This window comes from Perognathus longimembris, chromosome 1 (assembly GCF_023159225.1).
Source record: "Perognathus longimembris pacificus isolate PPM17 chromosome 1, ASM2315922v1, whole genome shotgun sequence".
In the NCBI taxonomy this organism is placed as follows: Eukaryota; Metazoa; Chordata; class Mammalia; order Rodentia; family Heteromyidae; genus Perognathus; species Perognathus longimembris.
In genome coordinates this window covers 125,038,374-125,059,187 of record NC_063161.1, presented here as the reverse complement: position 1 = coordinate 125,059,187, position 20,814 = coordinate 125,038,374, and the positions used below count along the sequence as shown (strand labels likewise).

At 36.2% G+C, this 20,814-nt stretch overlaps 2 protein-coding genes across 3 annotated transcripts in view; one reads left to right on the top strand and one right to left on the bottom strand.

Annotated features, from left to right (window-relative positions):
• The window catches only part of Ift74 (intraflagellar transport 74), a 64,384-nt gene that overhangs the window by 36,283 nt on the left and 7,287 nt on the right, over positions 1 to 20,814 (bottom strand). The window contains exons 5-8 of the mRNA XM_048359518.1: positions 18,524 to 18,622; positions 18,287 to 18,347; positions 15,545 to 15,604; positions 13,851 to 13,912 (exon numbers count right to left, since the gene is read on the bottom strand). Of these exons, the coding sequence (XP_048215475.1) occupies positions 13,851 to 13,912; positions 15,545 to 15,604; positions 18,287 to 18,347; positions 18,524 to 18,622 (282 nt within the window). The remainder of the gene's footprint in view (positions 1 to 13,850; positions 13,913 to 15,544; positions 15,605 to 18,286; positions 18,348 to 18,523; positions 18,623 to 20,814) is intronic.
• Lrrc19 (leucine rich repeat containing 19) lies at positions 1,834 to 12,164 on the top strand. 2 transcript variants are annotated; one of them, XM_048359730.1, is made up of 6 exons: positions 1,850 to 1,940; positions 3,187 to 3,274; positions 6,674 to 6,763; positions 9,074 to 9,587; positions 10,252 to 10,440; positions 11,262 to 12,164. In XM_048359730.1, the coding sequence occupies exons 3-6, from the start codon at positions 6,683 to 6,685 to the stop codon at positions 11,588 to 11,590; spliced, it is 1,113 nt and encodes a 370-aa protein (XP_048215687.1). In that variant the 5' UTR covers positions 1,850 to 1,940; positions 3,187 to 3,274; positions 6,674 to 6,682; the 3' UTR covers positions 11,591 to 12,164. The 2 variants fall into 2 exon arrangements, with proteins under 2 accessions (XP_048215601.1, XP_048215687.1); XM_048359644.1 differs by lacking the exon at positions 3,187 to 3,274 and having other exon boundaries at positions 1,834 to 1,940.

Sequence of the window (20,814 nt, the reverse complement as noted above, 5' to 3'; positions counted from 1 at the left end):
ATTCAGGTTATGATACCTGAAACATAAATGGTAATATAGATGGTAAGTTTTGCCAGAAAGGAACCCCACCACATGCATGGTTCAGGCAGAAAGGAGTTTACTGGGGGGAAAGCAAACTGCCAGCCTACACAAGACTGAGGTGTGGGGAGACAGAGGAGAAGGAAGAGGGAAATGGAAAGAAAAGAGCAAGAGAGAGTAGGAGAGAAAAGAGAGCTGGGACCTTGTTGAGCTGGATTATATAGGAAAAGGTGGGTGATATGGCCAGGTGGATTGGACCTGACCTCAGAGAAGGAGAGGGTAACTACCTCCAGGTGTGCCAGTTACCTAGGCAACTCAGGCAACTCAGACTTAAGCAGGTGGAGCCCTCCTAGGGGTGGACCTTACATAGATAAGCTTCAGAATAGTGATTTTCAAGTTCCTTTTAACCACATAATTCTTTGGCTAAGTAAAATCCTTCACAGAAATCTGCCATGTAAATCATAAAAGCAACCCATTCTGACTCAAGTGGAGTCAGGGAATCTATAGCACAATTTGAGTTTTTGAAAAGAAATGATAGCTTTCTGATTGGGTTTCAAAATCTGAATGGCTTATCATAATTTCCTATCTCTCACTCACAGATATCAACTTTTACAGCAAACTCAATGGATCTACATATGCTCACATCATCTACATGCTTGTACACCCAAAGTAGCATAATCTAGATTCAGAAATTCTCCTACAAACTTTATCTCATAATAACCAAATAAAAGATGGATCTGATTAAACATAACCAGAATTTCAGTTTACTTTTTCCTCGTTGTTGGTACAGGCAGTGATGCCTTCCTTTAAATAGTCCATTATAACACATGTGTTTGCTCTTAGCTCACCGAATTTTTATTTATTTTAGTTATTTGGCAGTGGAGTTGGAATTCAGGGCCTTTTATTTGCTGGTTAGTAGTCTACCATTTGAGCCATACTCCTAGCCTGCTTTAATTATTTCTCAGATAAGGTTTCACGCTTTTACCCAGGCTGGCCTAACTGTGATCTTCCTATTTATACCTTTCAATAGCTGGGAAAAGATCACTATGCTAATCTTGTTTGTACAGATTGGGTCTTGGTAGGCAATGACTCCTTCATCTCAAATCATGATTCTTCCCATCTATACCTTCTGAGATGACAGGCGTATATCACCATAGTTGGCCATCACAGAAGCAGAAACGATTAATTCCAATCTGTTTTCTAGATTAAGGACACTAGAGATTGCCTAGAGGAGTTAACCTCTTGGAACTAGTTCATTCTCAGTCTCATGATTATGCACTAGCAACATTGCTTCTTCCTATTGCTGTTGAATATAGTTGGATGTTAACTAATGTACTGTATTCCATTTTCCAGAGAAGAAACTACAGTACAGGAAGGTAACTGATTTTCTGAAGGCCATATTATGGGCAACTGTCAAGTTTTTTAATACTTTGAACAGTTTTCTTCTGTTTTAACTAGGCAGTAAAACAACCAAGGAAGGTGTCATAAAACAAGCAAACAATGAAGCTGAAAGGAAATGGATACAAAACTTAATGGTACCTTTTCCATTTGAATCTGTCTAAGCAGAAATACCTTTATGACTACAAATATTACTTTAGAAATGAAAGTATACATTAATATTATACAATGTAAGACATAAAGTAAAATTCTTCATATTTTAATACATTTCTGAATAGTAATTAAGGAGCATAAATAAACAAACCATCTTATTACACTACAAAAGTCAGAGCTAACTTTAAGAAATGATTCTAGTCAATCTTTTGCTAAGGAAGCTCAGCTTTTTTTTCTTAATCATTTAGTCACTGGGTACAAAGGTTAGAACAAAGTGAAATGCAATCATATGACGAACTTTTTTCATATGGCATAGAAGGAACAGAATACATTTCTTTAGCACACCTGACTTACAAAAGGAAAAAGTAAAGGTAAGATCAGATATATTTACAGGTCTTTTTGTTGCCAAATTTAAAAAGAGATCTAAGTTAAATAAGTCTGTACAAAAATATTTGTCTTTAAAAGTGATTAAAAAAGAGATTATGATTATATTTTCATAATGATCTCAGAAATAATCTATATGTGGGAAATGGCCAAAGGATCTTTCCAGCCTAGAATTGAAATGCATGACAAAATAACTGATTTTCTTTGGAACAGAATGTTTTACGTAGCCCACAAAATTTGTAAGTTTTTTATTTTGAAATATACTAATACTCCAAATATACTGAATCCTGGCATAAATATCTAAAATGTCTAAGGGGGAAAATTATATACAGAATGTACTTAACAAAATTATATATAGCAATTCAAAGATCTTGAACTGGAAACTTCATTATGAGGACAATGACTTTTGTTTACAGTATTTAATATTTTTGTGTATAAAGCTTTTGTCCTGTAATATACATTTTATGTAACAATGACTCTCAATTTTACAAAAATGAGTATAAAGAAACTGATATCCAATTTGTTCTCTATTTTTACTAGTTTCTAAGTAACCACAAATTAAAACTCAACTATCATTTCAATATAAATTTAAAATTGTGGGAAAAAGAAAACAGCAAAAAAGCAAACAAACCTGATTTCCTTTTAAGATCAACTTTTTCTAGTTGAAGGAAATGTCAATTTCTGCATCATTTACCTACTTGCTACTCTTGTCAATATGATTTCTATAAGATGGCCAATAATGCCTGCAGGTGCTTTTGTCTAGAGGTTTACTCAGTGTTGTGATGGCCAGCATTCATTCCTTCCATCAATCATTTTTCTACTAAAAGATACATAAATATGTGAAACAATATGAATACTGTGGACCAAACAGTATATTTCAGAGGTTAGTGATTGTATTGCTTTATATTTGTTCAATGATTTCTTGTTGAGTTCATAACTCTAAGATTTATCAAACAGACAGCAAAAAAAGATTATTTTCTAATTTGTTTATTTTCTTTCTTTTAGTACACTGCAGAAAACAAATATATGGTAAATATAAGATCATCTTCTGTCTCCATTTCCATATAGGCCAAAAGACATTGTCTTTATTTCCTTCCCCATCTGCTTCTAGTTACACCAACTCTTTACTTAAATCTGGCTGTTTTTCATATTTCCTTTAGCCATCCTATACTATACATGTCTGAAAATGTATTCCCCATTTACCAATCTTCATTCAGTTGTGCATCCCACCAGAGAAGTGAGTAAGAACGTCACCACATGCTGAGAAACATTAAGTTGTTGAACAAGTTGTTCAACCATTCCCAGAGGTCATTAAACACAGGTAAACAACCTGTGCTGTAAAGAACTTAGAACTTTGTAAAGAACTTAAGCATTCCCTTTCCTGAACAATGGGCAGAATAAATGATAGTTTGACCTCATTTCTGGCTCTATTACAGATTCTAAATAATCTATATTCAAGCTGCACAAAATCCAGAAAGGAGAGCAGCTTTTTCTAACAAATTTGATTTAACTATGGAAAGAGAAAGTATAAGTGTAACAAGACTAAACAGATCAATATAATGAATACAATGAGGAAGTACAGTAGAATAATCAATGAAATAGTAATCCCAGTTACTAAGGAGGTAGTAGACTTCTATAACTTGAAAACAATCTCCACTGATTAGTTTTTCTGGTTCCTGTTCAGATGGAATACTTTCTTTAGAAAATTTTTAGTAATTAATTATAATTAATACTGTAAGAAGGCACTAAGGATGCCAGGATATTTTTATTCCTTTACAGATGGTCTCCCTGGGGTTGACATTGAGAAAACAGAGGTAGAAAGAGAATGATAAAAGATCAAAGCCATGGATAATGACATTAAATCAAATCTAACTATTCATAAATTAGAGCATGCTCCAATAAGTGGCAATATTTAAAAAGGCATTTTTAAAGCCTCTATTAACTTTGACTTTGGCTCAAAACTTGATTCAAATGAGAACAAAAGATAAAAAGGAGTATAAACTCACAAGGGCTCATAGAACATAAGAGGAGTTAGCAGCAAGGAAATGTAGAAACTAAAAAGTTGATATATGAATGGAAACTGACCAGAAAAGCAACATTTTCCAAAGTCAGCAGTTGAAAAACCTGAAGAGCCACACTTCAGAGACTGGTCCAAAAATTGGCATTACCAGGAATTCTGAAAGTAGAGGAAGAAGAGGAGGAGCTAATGCTTCCTTGGCACTGCCTAGTCAGATTATGTTCCTCCCCTTTGAGAGATTTGTGCAATTTTTTTTGCACTAAATCTTAAGTATAAAAACTTTTTTTTCCTCCACTCAGTTTTTATAATGAAGACTACTGGGGCTCTTCTGTCCAGGTAGTAGGAAGGCCATTTTACGGAATCTAACCAACCAGAGAGAAAAGTTCTAAATGTAATGATATTTAGGTATAAACCCTCAAAAGTCTAGCAAGTTCAGTCTATAGTAAAGTCGAGTGAAGAAGACCTGTACAGAGTTTCAAATGATGCTTTTAGTTCTCCACTCTTCTATGTAAGCCCCAGACAAAGTACTAACAGATATATAAAGAAGGCCCCCAATACACCTGAGAACAGAGAGGCTAGTCCAAGCGGGGAAAAAGTACACATAAAAAATCATGTGATAGCTATTATAATAGATTATCATAAATGGTGTAATATGTAATAGAAAAACACATGCAATAGCATACAACAGAAGAAAACATTGAGTAAAAAAGAATCTTAGAATTAAGAAATAGAAATTGAATAGAGCTGGGTGCTGGTGGCTCACACCTGTAATCCTAGCTACTCAGGCTGATATCTGAGGATCATGGTTTAAAGCTAGCCCAGACAGGAAAGTCCATGAGACTGTTATCTCCTATTAACTACCAGAAAACCAGAAGTGGCACTATGGCTCAAGTGGTAAAGCAATAGCCTTGAGCTAAAGAGCTCTGGGATAGAGCCCAAGCTCAGAGTTCAAGCCCCATGACTGACAAAAGAAAAAAGGAAGGAAGGAAGGAAGGAAGGAAGGAAGGAAGGAAGGAAGGAAGGAAGGAAGGAAGGAAGGAAGGAAGGAAGGAAGGAAGGAAGGAAGGAAGGACACTTGAATAGAAGAGGTTAAGGATAAAGATGAGGATGTGTCCAGAAAGCAGAGAAAAACAGAAAAAGAAACAAACAAACCTGAAAACTAAGCACATAAAACACAGGCAATTTGGGCACTGGTGGCTCACATCTGTAATTCTAGCTACTCAGAAAGTTGAGATCTGAGGATTGTGGTTCAAAGCCCACTTGGGCATGAGAGTCCATGAGACTGTATCGCCAGTAAACTACCAAAAAAGACAGAACTGGAGCTTGGCTCAAAGGTACCATTAGCCTTGAGCACAAAAGCTCAAGGATAGTAGCCAGGCTCTGAGATCAAGTCTCAGGACTGGCACACACACTGGCACACACACACACACACACACACACACACACACACACACACACAGGCCAATTAATTTAGAGGAAAAAATACTGTGCAATAATAGAAAAGTATACTGTTACATGGTTCAATAACTGATAGCTTTGGTTATCTGAATATCACAGGTCATCTGAATATTATATATTCAGATAACCAAGTTGGAAGTTAACTGTTAGGAGGTGAATGTTTGATGTTATTAGAAATTAGGGCTGGGGATATAGCCTAGTGGCAAGAGTGCCTGCCTCGGATACACGAGGCCCTAGGTTCGATTCCCCAGCACCACATATACAGAAAACGGCCAGAAGCGGCGCTGTGGCTCAAGTGGCAGAGTGCTAGCCTTGAGCGGGAAGAAGCCAGGGACAGTGCTCAGGCCCTGAGTCCAAGGCCCAGGACTGGCCAAAAAAAAAAAAAAAAAAGAAATTAAAGTAGAAAGTATTAGAAAGATAGCTGAAAATTTGAAAATTTCCATCTTCCAGAGGTACATGTTAATGAATGTCAATAGGCAAAAGCTAAAACTAAAAAAATACAAGCATATACTTACACCCCTAGGTTTTTGTGGGAGTGTGTGTGCGTGCATGTGTGTGTGTGTGTGTGTGTGTGTGTGTGTACATTTAAAAAGTACATCCACTTCAACTGCTTTAATGCGTACCCTTCAATTGACCTAGAGCTAATGAGATCTCCTCACCAGGGTGGGGAAACTCCTGTCTCATCATTTGGTCCATGATAGAATAGACATGTGTGGGGCGGGGGATATGGCCCAGTGGCAAGAGTGCTTGCCTCGTATACATGAGGCCCTGGGTTCAATTCCCCAGCACCACATATACAGAAAACAGCCAGAAGTGGCGCTGTGGCTCAAGTGGCAGAGTACTAGCCTTGAGCAAAAAAAAGAAGCCAGGGACAGTGCTCAGGCCCTGAGTCCAAGCCCCAGGACTGGCAAAAAAAAAAAAAAAAAAAGAATAGACATGTGTGAAAGAACAGACATGTGTGCTTGTGCCAGTTTGATGATTTATATGGGCCACCGACAAGGTTATAATTATCCAAATAACCCTTGACAGAAACAAAATGTTCCCCACCTTTGCATGTCTCATTTTCAGCCTGGGCTTTGTAGTTTAAGATCAGATTGGGGATGATGAAAAGCAACATGCTTATTTCACATTTTACTTATTCTTAGAAAAAATAGATTTGAAAAGAAGAAAGGAAATCAGAATGTCTTCAATTGCCTTTAAGGTTCAAGCTCCCTATTTAAATGAAGATAATCTCTTTTTTCTCAGGCCTGCAATATGAAAATCAGAGACATGATGACCTTGTTTTGGCCCTTCTCTGTGCTATTATTATCTGACAAAAACCAGGCTTCTGAAACAGTAAGTTTTTATCATTAGTAAAAGTTTTTATGTTTAGTAAAAACATTTTCAAAAGCAAATCTAGCAAAATATCTAAAGGCAAATAACTAAAACAAAAAACAGGAACTCCAAGAATCTGAGCTATGTATCATATATATCCTTCCCTCCTTAGTGGAGATTGAACTTGTGGCCTCACAAGGATCCACTACTTAAGCCATATGCCCCTGTCCTTCTGGCTTTCAGTATTTTCAGATAGTGTTTTTCACTAACTTTGGCCCAGCTGGCCTTAAATCCATCCTCCTACCTCAGTCTGCTGAGTAGCTGGGACCATGGGTGTATGACCCCATGGTGGCTTGTTTTCTGAAATAGGGTCTAGCTAACTTTTGCATTCACTGGCAGGGAAGAGTAGCAGGGATTTACAGTGAAGCAGAAAGCCCACCCATGTAATCTTACTTACCTGAGTATACTCAAATTTATATATACTCAAATTTGCACCCTTTGAACCAAATGCAAATTTAACTAGTTCTTTAAAATTTGTGATCCAAGCTACTGGGAAGATACCAAGTAAGACAATTTTGGTCTAGAGGGCCATGTGAGGTAAATCTGAACAATAAAAAAAATAAAAAGGCTAAAGGTGTGGCTTAAGTACTAGACTGCTGTCCTAGCAAGCCTAAGGACTTGAGTTCAAACTCCAATAGTTCTTTAAAAAAACAAAAAGAGACAGAGACATGATTCAAGAAATGTGTACGTTTTCAGTAGAAATTTAGAGATTAGTTCCAAGACGTAACAACAACATTTATAGAACAAGACCTAAGAACAACATTTAAAAGACAGGAATTGCCCTTCTGTAACAGACCTCAGAAGACTGAGGCAGAGAAGCACCAGTTTTAGACCAGCCTGAAGTACATGGTAAAATCCTGTTTTCAAAATAACAACAAAAACTACATAATAACAGTAAGGATTGAAACTCTTTAGAAATTCATTTATTTAGGAGATTATTCGTGTTGAATAACTACTCTTTTTATTACTTCAACTGCAGAGACAGTCATGACAAGAATAATTTCTTTGAATTCATATCTACATCAACAAAGCACTTCACTTTGTATGGTACATTGAATCATGGCTTGATTTCTGATACCAGATAAATATTTCCTTTTGAAAATGGCAAACATTCTAAATTACTTGAATGAAGTTAAGAATTCAATGTATATCCTACAAAATTAAGAAAAATGAGAGAAGGGGTGGGATGGAAGAGATGGGTGAGAGATGGGGTGACATTGGTCAAGATGCATTGTATTCATAAACTGCTTTGTTGAATGGCAACTCCTTTATACAATTATTTAAATTTAACAAAAAAAAAGCTGGGTCCTGGAGGCTCATGCCTATTACCTTAACTACTTAGGAGGCTGAGATCTGAGGATAGTGGTTTGAAACCAGCTCAGGCAATAAAGTCTGTGAGAATCTTATCCCAAATTAACTGCCAAAAAGTTGAAAGTAGAACTGTGGCTCAAATGGTAGAACTTTAGCCTTGAGCAAAAAAGCTCAAAAACAGCACAAAGCAAAGGAAAAACCCATCAAAATTCTGGATTACTATATTAACACAGCAAACTTTGTAAGGTATTATTTTTAATTATTTAGCAGTCCTAGGTATTATGTTAGTTCCTCAACCACCTATACTATTTTAAATGAATTTTTTTTTCCAGTTCTGGGTCTCGGACTCAGGGCCTGAGCACTGTCCCTGGCTTCTTTTTGCTCCAGGCTAGCACTCTGCCACTTGAGCCACAGCGCCACTTCTGGCAGTTTCTATATATGTGGTACTGAGGAATTGAACCCAGGGCTTCATGTACTTCAAGCACTCTTGCCACTAGGCCATATTCCCAGCCCTAAATGAATTTTAAAATAGTTTTTCCATAAATGTTGGAATTTTATATTAAGATAGGGTCTTAATTCTGAAGCTCAAGTTGATGGTGAACTTGGAAGCTTTCTGTCACTGCCTCCTGAGTATTGAGATTACTACATTAACGAAATTGTTTACCTCATAGTTCTGTACATAAGATACATCAATATTCTTTCTCTAATGATTATGTAATTGCTATCGGAGGACATGTATATAATACAGTAGTCTCTGTGCTCAATTGTATCAGAGCTTCCTTAATCTTCAGTATTTCACCCCAATAGAAAGAAAATTTGTACTCTACCTTTTCACACTGTAATACCAAAAGATGAAATTTTTTCTCAAATGATTTCTAATATCTATATGCTTAGATAAAACTTGAGAAATTCTGTTAAAATTTTCCTGATCATTGCATTTCAATTTTTTTTCTTTTTTAGGAAGTCAAGTATAAATTCACTGAAAAGAATTACACTTTGGTTCCAGCAGATATCAGTAACAATGTTAATATACTTGACCTCAGTCATAACCAAATTACTCTGAATGTTACAGATGTCAAAGTGCTACAGCGGTACTTTTTACTAACTGAGCTCTCCTTGAATGAGAACAGTATCAGTATCTTGTATAATAATAGTTTTAGCAATCTGTCCAGTCTAGCAATCTTACATATCTGTAGAAATTCCATCAATATAATTCAACAGGATGCCTTTATAGGCTTGAATAAACTAAAAGAGTTACATCTATGCCAAAACAAAATATTTCAACTGAACCCAGAAGTGTTTGTGCCTTTAAGCAACCTGAAAGTTCTCAATCTGCAAGACAATTTGATGAACTACTTTGATAGGCTACAACTGCTTCATCTGGAATTAATAGTTTTGTGCGGAAATCCATGGAACTGTACTTGTAGACTATTCAATTTACAGGACTGGTTGAACACGTCAAAGGTAATACTAGGTAAGGTGCCTCAATTTAAGTTCACCAAAACCAAAATGTGATTCATTTTTTTTGGTGTTTTACCCCATGAAAATCTCTCAAGTCATGTTTTTGTTTTTGTTTTTGGTTTTTTTTTTTTTGCCAGTCCTGGGTGCCATCCCTGAGCTGCTTTTTGCTCAAGGTTAGCACTATACCACTTGAGCCACATCACCACTTCCAGCCTTTTTGAGTAGTTTATTGGAGATAAGAGTCTCACAAGGAGTTTTCTGCCATGGCTGGCTTCAAAACTGCAGTCCTCAGATTTTAGCCTCCTGAGTAGCTAGGATTACATTTATGAGCCACTGGTGCCCAGCAAGACTTCTTTTCTTATAACTACTTCACATATATTTTCAAGATATCATGTCACAGTAGGTGACAAGTGCCTTACTTTCTTAATATCAGACCATATTCTGCTTCAGATTCACTTAACCAAAGTCTCAATAATAAAACTTTTACTAACACGAACAGTAATAGATACTGTATTTCAGCTTTATTTTTAAAATAATTTAGCAAGAATGTGCTTCCCCCCTTATTCAGCTGCCATGCAAATACTTGGAGCTTCTCATTGTTAATAACACCCTAAATAAAGCTATTGTTAAACATTTGAATTGTCTATAAATGTTAACTTATTGCTTTTATTTACTAGACCATGAGAACCTCACTATGTGTGCCTACCCAGACAACCTGAAGCACTACAACATCAAAACGGTGCCATTTACACCTGAATGCCACACAAAACTGATTTCAGCTACAGATGAAGATCTTCATATTCATTTTCAGCCCATTAGCAATTCAACTTTTAATAGTTCTTTAAACAATGTAACTAGAAATCCAGGTAATAAATTGGCTTTGAATATTCATATTGCTAAAGGTATCTATCATACTATATAAACCTGAGCAATTGTCTATTTCCCCATTGTGAATACCTATAAACAGGTAAGAACAGTTCCTAGCCAGGTGTTGATGGCTCATGTTTAGAATCCTAGGTTATCAGGAGACTGAGATCTGAGGCATAGTTTGAAGCTGGCCTGGGCAGGAAAATCCATGAAACTCTTATCTCCAATTAGTCACCAAAAAGTCAGAAGTAAAGCTGTGGCTCAAATGGTAGAGCACTAGCCTTGAGGAAAACAATGCATGTACAGCACACAGACCCTGAGTTCAAGCCCAAGGACCTGCACAGACACACACACACACACACACACACACAACAGACACACACACACACACACGGTCTTCTAACTTTTTGCCAGGCCTGTCTTGAATTACAACTCTGACCACTGCCTTCCAAGAAGCTGGGGTTAAAAAGCATGTACCACCATACTTAGCCAAAATTCTTTCGTTCGTGTGTGTGTGTGTGTGTGTGTGTGTGTGTGTGTGTGTGTGTATACCAGTACTGGGGCTTGAACTCAGGGTGTGGTACTGTCTCTTAGCTTTTTTTATGCTCATGTCTACCACTCTACCACTTGAGAAAAAGGTATTCTTTCACCACACTTATCAAATACTTTTTATATCATGTACTAGTGACATTTATCTAAAGAAAGCTATAGTATGTATTTTAATATCAACACTGGACAGTTAACAGGACTGGGGATTGTGGCTGTTCCACTTCTGTGAATTTAACAGAATCTCTCTCTCTCTCTCTCTTTTCCATCTAAGAACATGAACCTCTTGGAAAAAGCTGGGCTTTCCTTGCTGGTGTTGTTATCACTGTCCTGGTGACTTCCCTCCTCATCTTACTTGCTATCAAATGCCCAATATGGTACAAGCTTCTGCTTAGTTACAATCATCATCGCCTGGAAGAGCGTGAAGTAGAAACCTGTGAAGATGGCTTTAATGGAAATGCAAATTCTCCTTCACAGATGTCACATATAAACTCTGAGGACACCATAGTAATATTTGAACAGTTACACTCATTTGCAGTAGATGATGATGGGTTTATTGAAGACAAATACATAGATACCAATGAACTATGTGAAGAAAAATAATGTCTTTCAATGTTTGAAGTTTGAAAAGTACTATCAATCTGCTCATAGGTTAGACATGGAGATTTTTAACGTAACAAAACGGTAGCTAGTTGATCTTCACCTTAATTAATACTACACTTAAATATCTTTAAATTACGTTTAAGATGATATACAACACATTCTGTGAAACAGAACTGGCTCATGTTTATAATGCATGTTTTCTTATATTTCTAAACATATAAAAAATAAGTGTTTTGTAGCTAATAATACCAATTATGTATTGTTTGTAATTCTCTATTTTTTTGTCATTAATTTATTTTTTAGTAAAGAATGACTTGCTAACAAAGCAGAATTATTCCTTAAGGGGTGAGGTGGGCAGTTCCCTTAAGGACCAAATTGTGATATCAGAGATGTTGGGCCTTGGGGATTTATCCAATAAGTTACTAGGTGGCCCTCCTCAAATGGCTAGGTCACTGCACAGAGGCTGCCTGGGTATGTACACGAGCTCATTTGGTAATCATTGCTCTTCTCATTTGATCTTTTCTGCCCTTCCAGGTTTAAGCTTGATATGGGGTAAGCTCCATCAGGAAAAGAGGACACTACCTTAATGGAAGGAACTACTGGGGTTTTAGAAATGTATACAGCAGCCAGAGGCATTTCTTCTATTCATGGTTACAATTTCTCTATGTAGTTCTGGCTAGCCTCAAAGTCCTGATGTAGTTCAGAACGACCTTGAACTCCATAAGCTTTGGCCTCTTCCTCTAGAGTGCTGGGATTATAAGCATAGGTCATCAGATCCAGTTTCGATTTTAAAAATAGAATAATTATCATCAGAACATTTATGAATGCAATCAAAACTAGTTGGTATTTACTATTTATAGGCAGGTTATGTACAAACACATTATTTACAGATATGAAATAAATTACTAATATAACTATTATTAATGCATATAAGCTAATGTAAATATCCTGCTAATAATGTCTTTCATGGACTAAATGGAGCTAAAATACCATAATTCAAATTAGTTTAAGCTAAAATCATAAATGGTATATCTGAAGACATCTTTATTTAGTTTAGATTAGTAAGTTCCTGGATCAGGACATATTTATATAATTTGGTCATTTCTTCCATATACAATTTAGACATTTAGAGGTAAATTAAGAAAACATACATATTAACAATTAAATTTCCATTGTATGTATCTATTTTAAATTTTAAAAGGCAACAGGAGAAAAAGTTAAAATATTTTACAAATAAATAAATGACTCAGAAGATAAGCACAGGGGGTGGGGGGAGAAAAGGGGGAGAGTGCAGTCAAGAACTCATTGTAGAAATGTACCCACTGCCTTACCTATTAAGCTGTAACCCCTCTGTACATCACCTTGACAATAAATAATTATTCAGAATAAAATTATATTAAGTGAAGTAAGCCAGAACCAGAGAAAGAAAAGCTGCCTGATTTCTCATTTGTGGTAACTAAAATGTGCCTATAAATCCACAAGTAAACACATTGGACACTGGAAGATAAAAGAAATATAAATATACTCAGAGATGGTAAACTATGGAGGTATCTAGGTATTCGCACACAGTGAGACCAAACAAGGAGATTCTTAGGAGGGGATCACATAGACACCATAGCTATATGTATTTGGCCATATAAAATAATATTCATTGAAACAAATTCTAAGAAATGGAAACAAGAGGGTTTTTTTTCCTTTGTTGCTCTTTTTGTTTTCATTTCCTTCTGTCTTATTTGTTCATTTGTCTATTGTGAGGGAAAGGGAGGCATAGAAATTGTGGGACAAAGGGTAAGTAAATGCAGCATAGATATTCACTAGACATTATGTTAAAAATAAACTGTGCCACTTGTGGGTGGGGTTGGGAGAGAAAAACTGGGCAAGAGGGAGGGAAGGGGTGGTGGCAATGTACTCTTTACCTCATTTATATAACTGTAACCTCTTTGTACTTAATATTTACAATAACAATAAATATTTTAATGCAATAAAGTGGGACTTGGAGTGTGAAAAAAAAGAACTCATTGTATATACCACAAAACTAAGAAAAGTAAGGGAGGGGGTAGGCTGAAGGGGGATGAGAATGTTGAAGGAGGTGACACTGATCAAAATGCATTGTATTAATAAGCTGCTTTGTTACATGGCACTTTCTTTGTATAACTACTTAAAGATAATTTTAAAAATAAATTTCAAAAAATAAATAAAATAAATTACTCATGTTTACCTACTGAAATTTATGAATCTGACTGAAATAAGTTGAACTTACGCTTGTCTTTCAGTAAAGATGATATCCATACTCTGTGTTTCTCGATCATTTTGAGCTTTAAGCTAAATAAATGGTTAACAAAGAAATTAGTGATTTTAAAAAGTAATGATAAAAATCAAACTTTTTCTGTAGAGGTTATCCTGGTTATGAACTAAACAAGAATAACAAAAAATAAGAGTAATTCTTTCATTAACAAAGAACATTGTCTAACAGAATCTTTTTCCAAGCATAAGCTCAAACCAAAAATATTCATTGCTCTTTAGTATTCTTCCCAGTGATCCAATGTAAACTTAGCTTATTTAAGTAGCTTTTCAAGAATTCAAGAGATCAAAAACAATTTGAGCTGAGTGCCAGTGGCTCACATCTGTAATCTTAGCTTCTCAGGAGGATGAGATCTGAGAATCATAGTTGGAAGCCAGCCTGGGTAGGGAACTCCATTAGACTCTTATCTAACCACCAAATTAACCACCAAAAACTAAGAGTGGAGCTGTGGGTCAAGTGGTCGAGCATTTGCCTTGATAATAAAAAATCTTAGAGAAAGTGCCCTGAGTTCAAGCCCCAGGACCAGCAAAACAAACAAACAAACAAAACACTAGAAATATGCTGAATTCAAAACCATCAGAGTTTTATTCTTAAACCTACTCAACTCTACCCATGTATTTCCAAATTAAAATGTGTACTTATCTCAAATAACTGAATACTTTAAAAAAGGCTTTTATCCTTTTATTTCTGGCATTAAAATATAATTTATAACTTGTAAAGTTAATAATAATGTAATAAATTATTTGAGTCAGAGCCCTAAATTAAAAAGTCATTTTATAAATTCTATCTTTTTCACAGAAGTCTTTGATCATGTAAATTATAAGCTACATAGTTATATTTTGTCACCTATATTTTCATAACTAAATTAAGCAGACATTAACATGTTCTACTATTTTCTACCAAATAATAAATCTAAGAAAACTGAACTAAATTCTCATTAGTCAATCAAAAGTCAGTATTGTACCTGGTACCATATCTATTCCTATTTGTTTTTGTCATAAAACTATAAAATGTGCTATTTATGTCCAATTTGAGTATTCACCTCCATTTGTGCAAAAATCAAAACAGAAATATTGATAACTAATGTATATGCAAGTAAATGTAGTTGGCTATTTCTAAATCTAATACCAGTTTAAATGAGATCTTGTGGACAGACCTAAAGCATTCACCTGGGAGATTAAGAGGAAGAAAAAGAGCAACTAAGGGAGTTGAACAATAATTTAGAATCAGTGATTCCTATTTGTAAGGTTCACAAGACTTTTACTGAACTCTTTCTAAGCTGAGTCCTAGCAGATCATACCTGTAATCCATGCTACTCAAAAGAGTGAGATCTGAGAATCACAGTTCAAAGCCAGCCCTGGCAGAATCCATGAGAATGGTAACCCCTTTGTAAAACTACTTAAAAATATGATTACAAAATAAAAGTCCATGAGACTCTTATTTTCAGTTAACCAACAAAAAGTCGAAAGTGGAGCTATGGCTCAAGTAGTAGGAGAACCCACCTTAAGTAAAAAAAGCTAAGGATCAGTGCTCTGAGTTCAAGCCCCAATACTGTTACTAAAGCACCAAAAACCCACCTCTTCTGAAACATAAATGCTTTGTTTTGGAGAATGATTCATATGTATCTATTGCTTACATTGATATTTTCTTACCATGTTGTAATCATTCATTACTTCTTCCATTTCCGTATTGGTATTAAGTTTATCTACCAACTAAAAACAAAAATAGAAAACAAATTCGATTAATCTTAATCGCCTGCCTAAGTTACAATATAGGTGTTCAAATTCCCAAATTATGAGTAGTAATTTAAGTATTAATACTTCCAAGACTTTTATTTTCTAGGATATGAAAAAAACATCAAGCTAGGATAAGCAGAATATGAGAAAATAAAGCTATCTATGCATTTGGCCAATAACACTACATTTTTAGTTTGAAAAGTGATAAGGAATGAAATGCTTATCTTGCAGATCATTCCTTAAAGAGCTCTGCCTGCTTTGGAAAAGATAGCTAAGCTTATAAGCAAGGATATGAAAAAGAAATGTTTTAGAATGATGTGTCAGGGTATTCTTTTCCTCAGAGAAATGTTAAATTTGCATATTTATACTATTAAAGTATGAAACAACTTTCTTTTCTTAAGAATTAATAAGAAATCAATAAGGCAAAACACATACAGCATACTAGCAACCCTACTTCAAAAAGTTAGGCAATTTCCTGGCACTGGTGGGTCATGTCTGTAATCCTAGCTATTCAGAAGGCTGAGATCTGAGGATCATGGTTTGAAGCCAGGCCTGGCAAGAGAGTTCAAGAGATTCTTATTATATTTAGAAGAGAACAACATTTTCTTAGAAAATCTTACTAAACAGTAGATTCTACAAAGTGTTTAATAAAGATTATGTGTGTTACTCAATGAATTTAAGAATTATAATACACTATGATCACCAAAATATTACTGGTAAATATAATAATAATTACTGAGTTGCTTTACCATAATGTACCATAATCATGAATAGTAAAATAGATCGTCACTTTCATTATATCTAAAGACCACTGTTACCTAACAGGTACCTAATGTACCTAACAGAAGGAAGAAAATTTTGACAGTATACTAACTCTATTTTCTCTTCTTTTGTTTGTTTATTTATTTATTTATTTATTTATTTATTTTTGCCAGTCCAGGGGCTTGAACTCTGGGCTTGTGCTACCCTGAGTTCCTTTTTGCTCAAGACTAGCACTCTACCACTTGAGCCACAAGACCACTTCTGGCTTTTTCTGTGATTTTTTGAAGATGAGAGTCTCTCAGACTTTCTGCCAGTGCTGGCTTTGAACCATGATCTTCAGATCTCAGCCTTCTGAGTAGCTAGGATTACAGGCATGAGCCACTGGCGCCCAGCTCTAACTCTACTTTCATAAAGGCAACATTACAACAAAAGACTGAAGCAGTTGTCATGAGTACCAAGACAATCATTTCTTCTTTTTCTTTCTTTCTTTGTTTTTCAAGACAAGGTCTCACTCATTCACCTCTGCTGTCTTCCAACTCATAATTTTCCTGGCTTACTAAATTCCAAGACCTGTGAAAATAGATGTGAAAATAGATGTCCCACACCTTAACTATTTCTTTGTAAAGTCCATAATGGGAAGCATTCTTTGTGGAACAATGTTCATATTATATTCCCATTTTGACAGAATATATACAACGAATAAAACATACCGATGGAAGAAATCTTTGCTACATAAATTTTTTAATGTCATGATAGCAACACTCCATAGAAAGGTAAACTATATTTCTTAAAGCAATAACATTGTTGGTACTCAATACAGTTTTTCTTATCTTAATATCTCTGAGAAGAAAGGTAACTGGGGCCCATACATTTTTAAAAATGGGCTCATGTTTGGTATCTTAGATACTCAAGAGGTTGAGATCTCAAAGCCAGCTCGGGAAGCAAATTCCATAAGACTCTTATATCTAACAAACCACCAAAAGTAGATGTGGAGCTGAGGCTTCAGCCTTGAGCAGAAAAATCTCAGGCCCTGAGTGCAAGCTCCAGTCCCTTTCTCCCCCACTTCCCCCACCACCACACACAAAAAAATGGAAGAATATATGTCAGTCTACTAAAGCAAGGTATTTGGGGTGAGAGAAATTAATATGAAAAGAATAGGGCATCTTGCCAAGTGCCAGGGGCTCATGCCTATAATCCTAGCTACTCAGAAGGCTGAGATTTTGGGATCATGATTTAAAGCCAGCCTGGGCAGGAAAGTCCATGAGACTATTATTTCCAATTAACCACCAGAAAACTGGAAGTATAACTGGGAGTCAAGTGGTAGAGTGCTAGCTTTGAACAAAAAACTTCAAAGACAGTGCTAAGGCACAGAATTCTAGCCCCAAGACCAGCAAGAAAAAGAAAAGGGACATCTTATTCTCTACACATTTTACACAGTAAGTATATATTCATGAATTATTTGGTATTTAGAGTATGTATTCTAAGTAGCAAAAAATAAAATACAAATATTCAAAGCAAATTCTCTGAGAAAAGAATACATTGGGAGAAAACAAGGGAAGAGATGACACTGTTCAAAAAGAAATGTACTGGGCTGGGGATATAGCCTAGTGGCAAGAGTGCCTGCTTCCGATACACGAGGCCCTAGGTTCGATTCCCCAGCACCACATATACAGAAAACGGCCAGAAGCGGCGCTGTGGCTCAAGTGGCAGAGTGCTAGCCTTGAGCAGGAAGAAGCCAGGGACAGTGCTCAGGCCCTGAGTCCAAGGCCCAGGACTGGCAAAAAAAAAAAAAAAAAAAGAAATGTACTCATTACCTAACTTATGTAACTAACCCCTCTGTACATCACTTTTACAATAACAATAAAATTAAAAAATACTTTTAAAAAAAGGAAATACCATGTTGTAGTCTGCTAGTTGTCCTTGAAACTCTTTGATTTCAACAGCTAACGTCTCTGCCCTGCAAGCATGGAATACATTTAGAAATAAAGAGATGAATAGTAGGAACACCATGAATAACTATAAATTCAGTATTATGTGTACCAAATATTAAGTGAGTACTGAATTAATAATTGTTCAATTATATGGATAAATTACAAGAGGAGAGTATGTACATTTAACTGTAAAATTACTTACCTCTTTTCATATGACAAGTATACAGAATTTTCTTGATTGTACATTTCTATTTCTTTCTGAAGTTTATTAATTTCAGTTGTAAGTTCACTTATTTTACTTCTAATTGAAGAAAAGACAGAAAGTCAGTAATACTTCTAAGGCAGAAGATTCCTTTTCTAGCTAAACAAAACATACATTTCATAAATGTTAACAATGACATCAATGGATTTGTGAATCTCATTTTTAAAAGAGAAAAGCTTCAGCAGTTCATATGACTAAGAATGAGGATTGTCCCATCCTATTCTACTCAATCGATGAGAAAGTGACATAGATTCTCTAATCACTAAAGTGAAGTAGCACCAGAATGGAAGCCTGGTCAAGCTGGTCCAGTCCATAGACAGACATAGGTACCTAGTTATCCTCCTCACAGTTCATGCTACCACTGCTAGTTTAGGTCAGTGACTAATACTCTGTGAGAAGTGCTGTCTTGGGTATAGGATGTTTAGTAGCATCCCTAGTTTGCATACTAGTAATATGTTCTAATCCCATTTATGACAGCCAGAAATACATATGTACACAGTACTGCTGGGGGATAAAATCAGTACCAGTGAAAAACACTGCTCTGCAGCTAACAATTATACACATTACTAGCATTATTATTTGACATGGAAGCACAGGTCCCGAAGAATCAAGGATAAACAACAGCTAAGAGAAAAGTGGTTTGAGGCCAGCATGGACAAAAAAATAAAAATGAGAGATTCTATCTCAGATATTTCAAATTCTATCTCAACACGGAGGTGTGGTGATATACAACAATAACTACAGTTTCTGGGGAGGCAGAAGTAGGAAGATCACAGTTTGAGGCCAGTCTCAGGCAGAAGCACAAGACCTTATCTGAAAAATAAAGCAAAAAAAAAAGGGGGGGGCGAGGTGGTCTGGGGACTCAGTTCAAAGTGGTAAAGTGCTTTCCTAAAGACCTGAGCTCAAATTCCAGTACCACCAAAAAAGGACTAAGAAACAACAACAACAACAACAACAAAAACCTTAATGGAAATAAGAAAGACAGGGCTGGGAATGTGGCTTAGTGATACAGTGCTTGCCTAGTATGCATGAAGCCCTGGGTTTAATTCCTCAGTACCACATAATCAGAAAAAGCTGAATTTGAACTGTGGCTCATTGGTAGAGCTCTAGCCTTGAGCAAATAGAGCCTCAGGGACAGAGCCCAGGCCCTGCGTTTCAGGGCCAGGGCTGGGGGGGGGGGGGGAGGGGATGTTGAGAGAGAGAGAGAGAGAGAGAGAGAGAGAGATCAGATAATGAGCCAAGAATAAGGCAGGGGCGGGGGGAATGTTGAGAGAGAAAGAGAGAGAGGCAGGGGCAGGGGGGGGATGTTGAGAGAGAGAGAGAGAGAGAGAGAGAGAGATCAGATAATGAGCCAAGAATAAGGCAGGGAAATGAGACATGACCAGAAGACATCTATCTGAGCAGAGAAAAGAAAGATGAATAACGATTTTTGTTGTTGTTGTTTTGACACCAGTCATGGAGCTTGACCTCAGGGCTTGAGCACTGTTCCTGGATTTTTCTTCTCAAGGCTAGCACTCTACCACTTAAGCCACAACTCCACTTCTAGATTTTTGCTGGTTAACTGGAGATAAGAGTTTCACAGGTTTTCCTACCTGGGTGACTTTAAACCACAATCTTCAGGTCTCAGCTACTTGGGTACTTAGAATTATAGGTCAGCTACCAGCACCCAGCTGGTTAATTTACAGCTGTACATTTACAGATATACAAGAAAGATTATGAATTATTTAAAACTGTGCCATTTACAACAAATGCGGAAATATGTATTATGTAAAACTCTGAACTGATTAAGGTATCATAATAAATATACACACATCTACCTTTTCTTACTAGGGACAGTAGATGTTTCAATGATAAAAAATAATACTGACAAAATGCATAGACAATTATTTTTGTCATTAGATAAGAAAAAGGTAAACCTTCAATGTGTTCGGTTCTGAACGATTAGGTCACCTTCAAAATTCATTTTGAAACTGAATTTCCCAATTCAAGAGTGTTAATAGGTGGAACTGTTAAGAGGTAATCAGGCCATGAAGGAAGATTCTGCCCTTGGGGATGGGATGAGTGCAAGAGGAAGCTGGGTAGGCCTCTTCTATCCTGTGAGGACACCCAGGTGACACCATCCATAAGGAACAAATCCTCACCTTCCAGTACCTCAATACAGGGTTCTCAGCCTACAAAACCATGAGGAATACATTTCTATGATGCTAACCAGCCCTGGGTATATTGTTAGA

Excerpts from the sequence above, each read along its gene's own strand:
- Lrrc19 (XM_048359644.1), top strand. The coding sequence starts at position 6,683 with ATGAAAATCAGAGACATGATGACCTTGTTTTGGCCCTTCTCTGTGCTA. Across the intron at positions 6,764-9,073 it reads AAAACCAGGCTTCTGAAACA|GAAGTCAAGTATAAATTCAC; the intron begins GTAAGTTTTTAT and ends TTTCTTTTTTAG. Across the intron at positions 10,441-11,261 it reads CAATGTAACTAGAAATCCAG|AACATGAACCTCTTGGAAAA; the intron begins GTAATAAATTGG and ends TTTCCATCTAAG.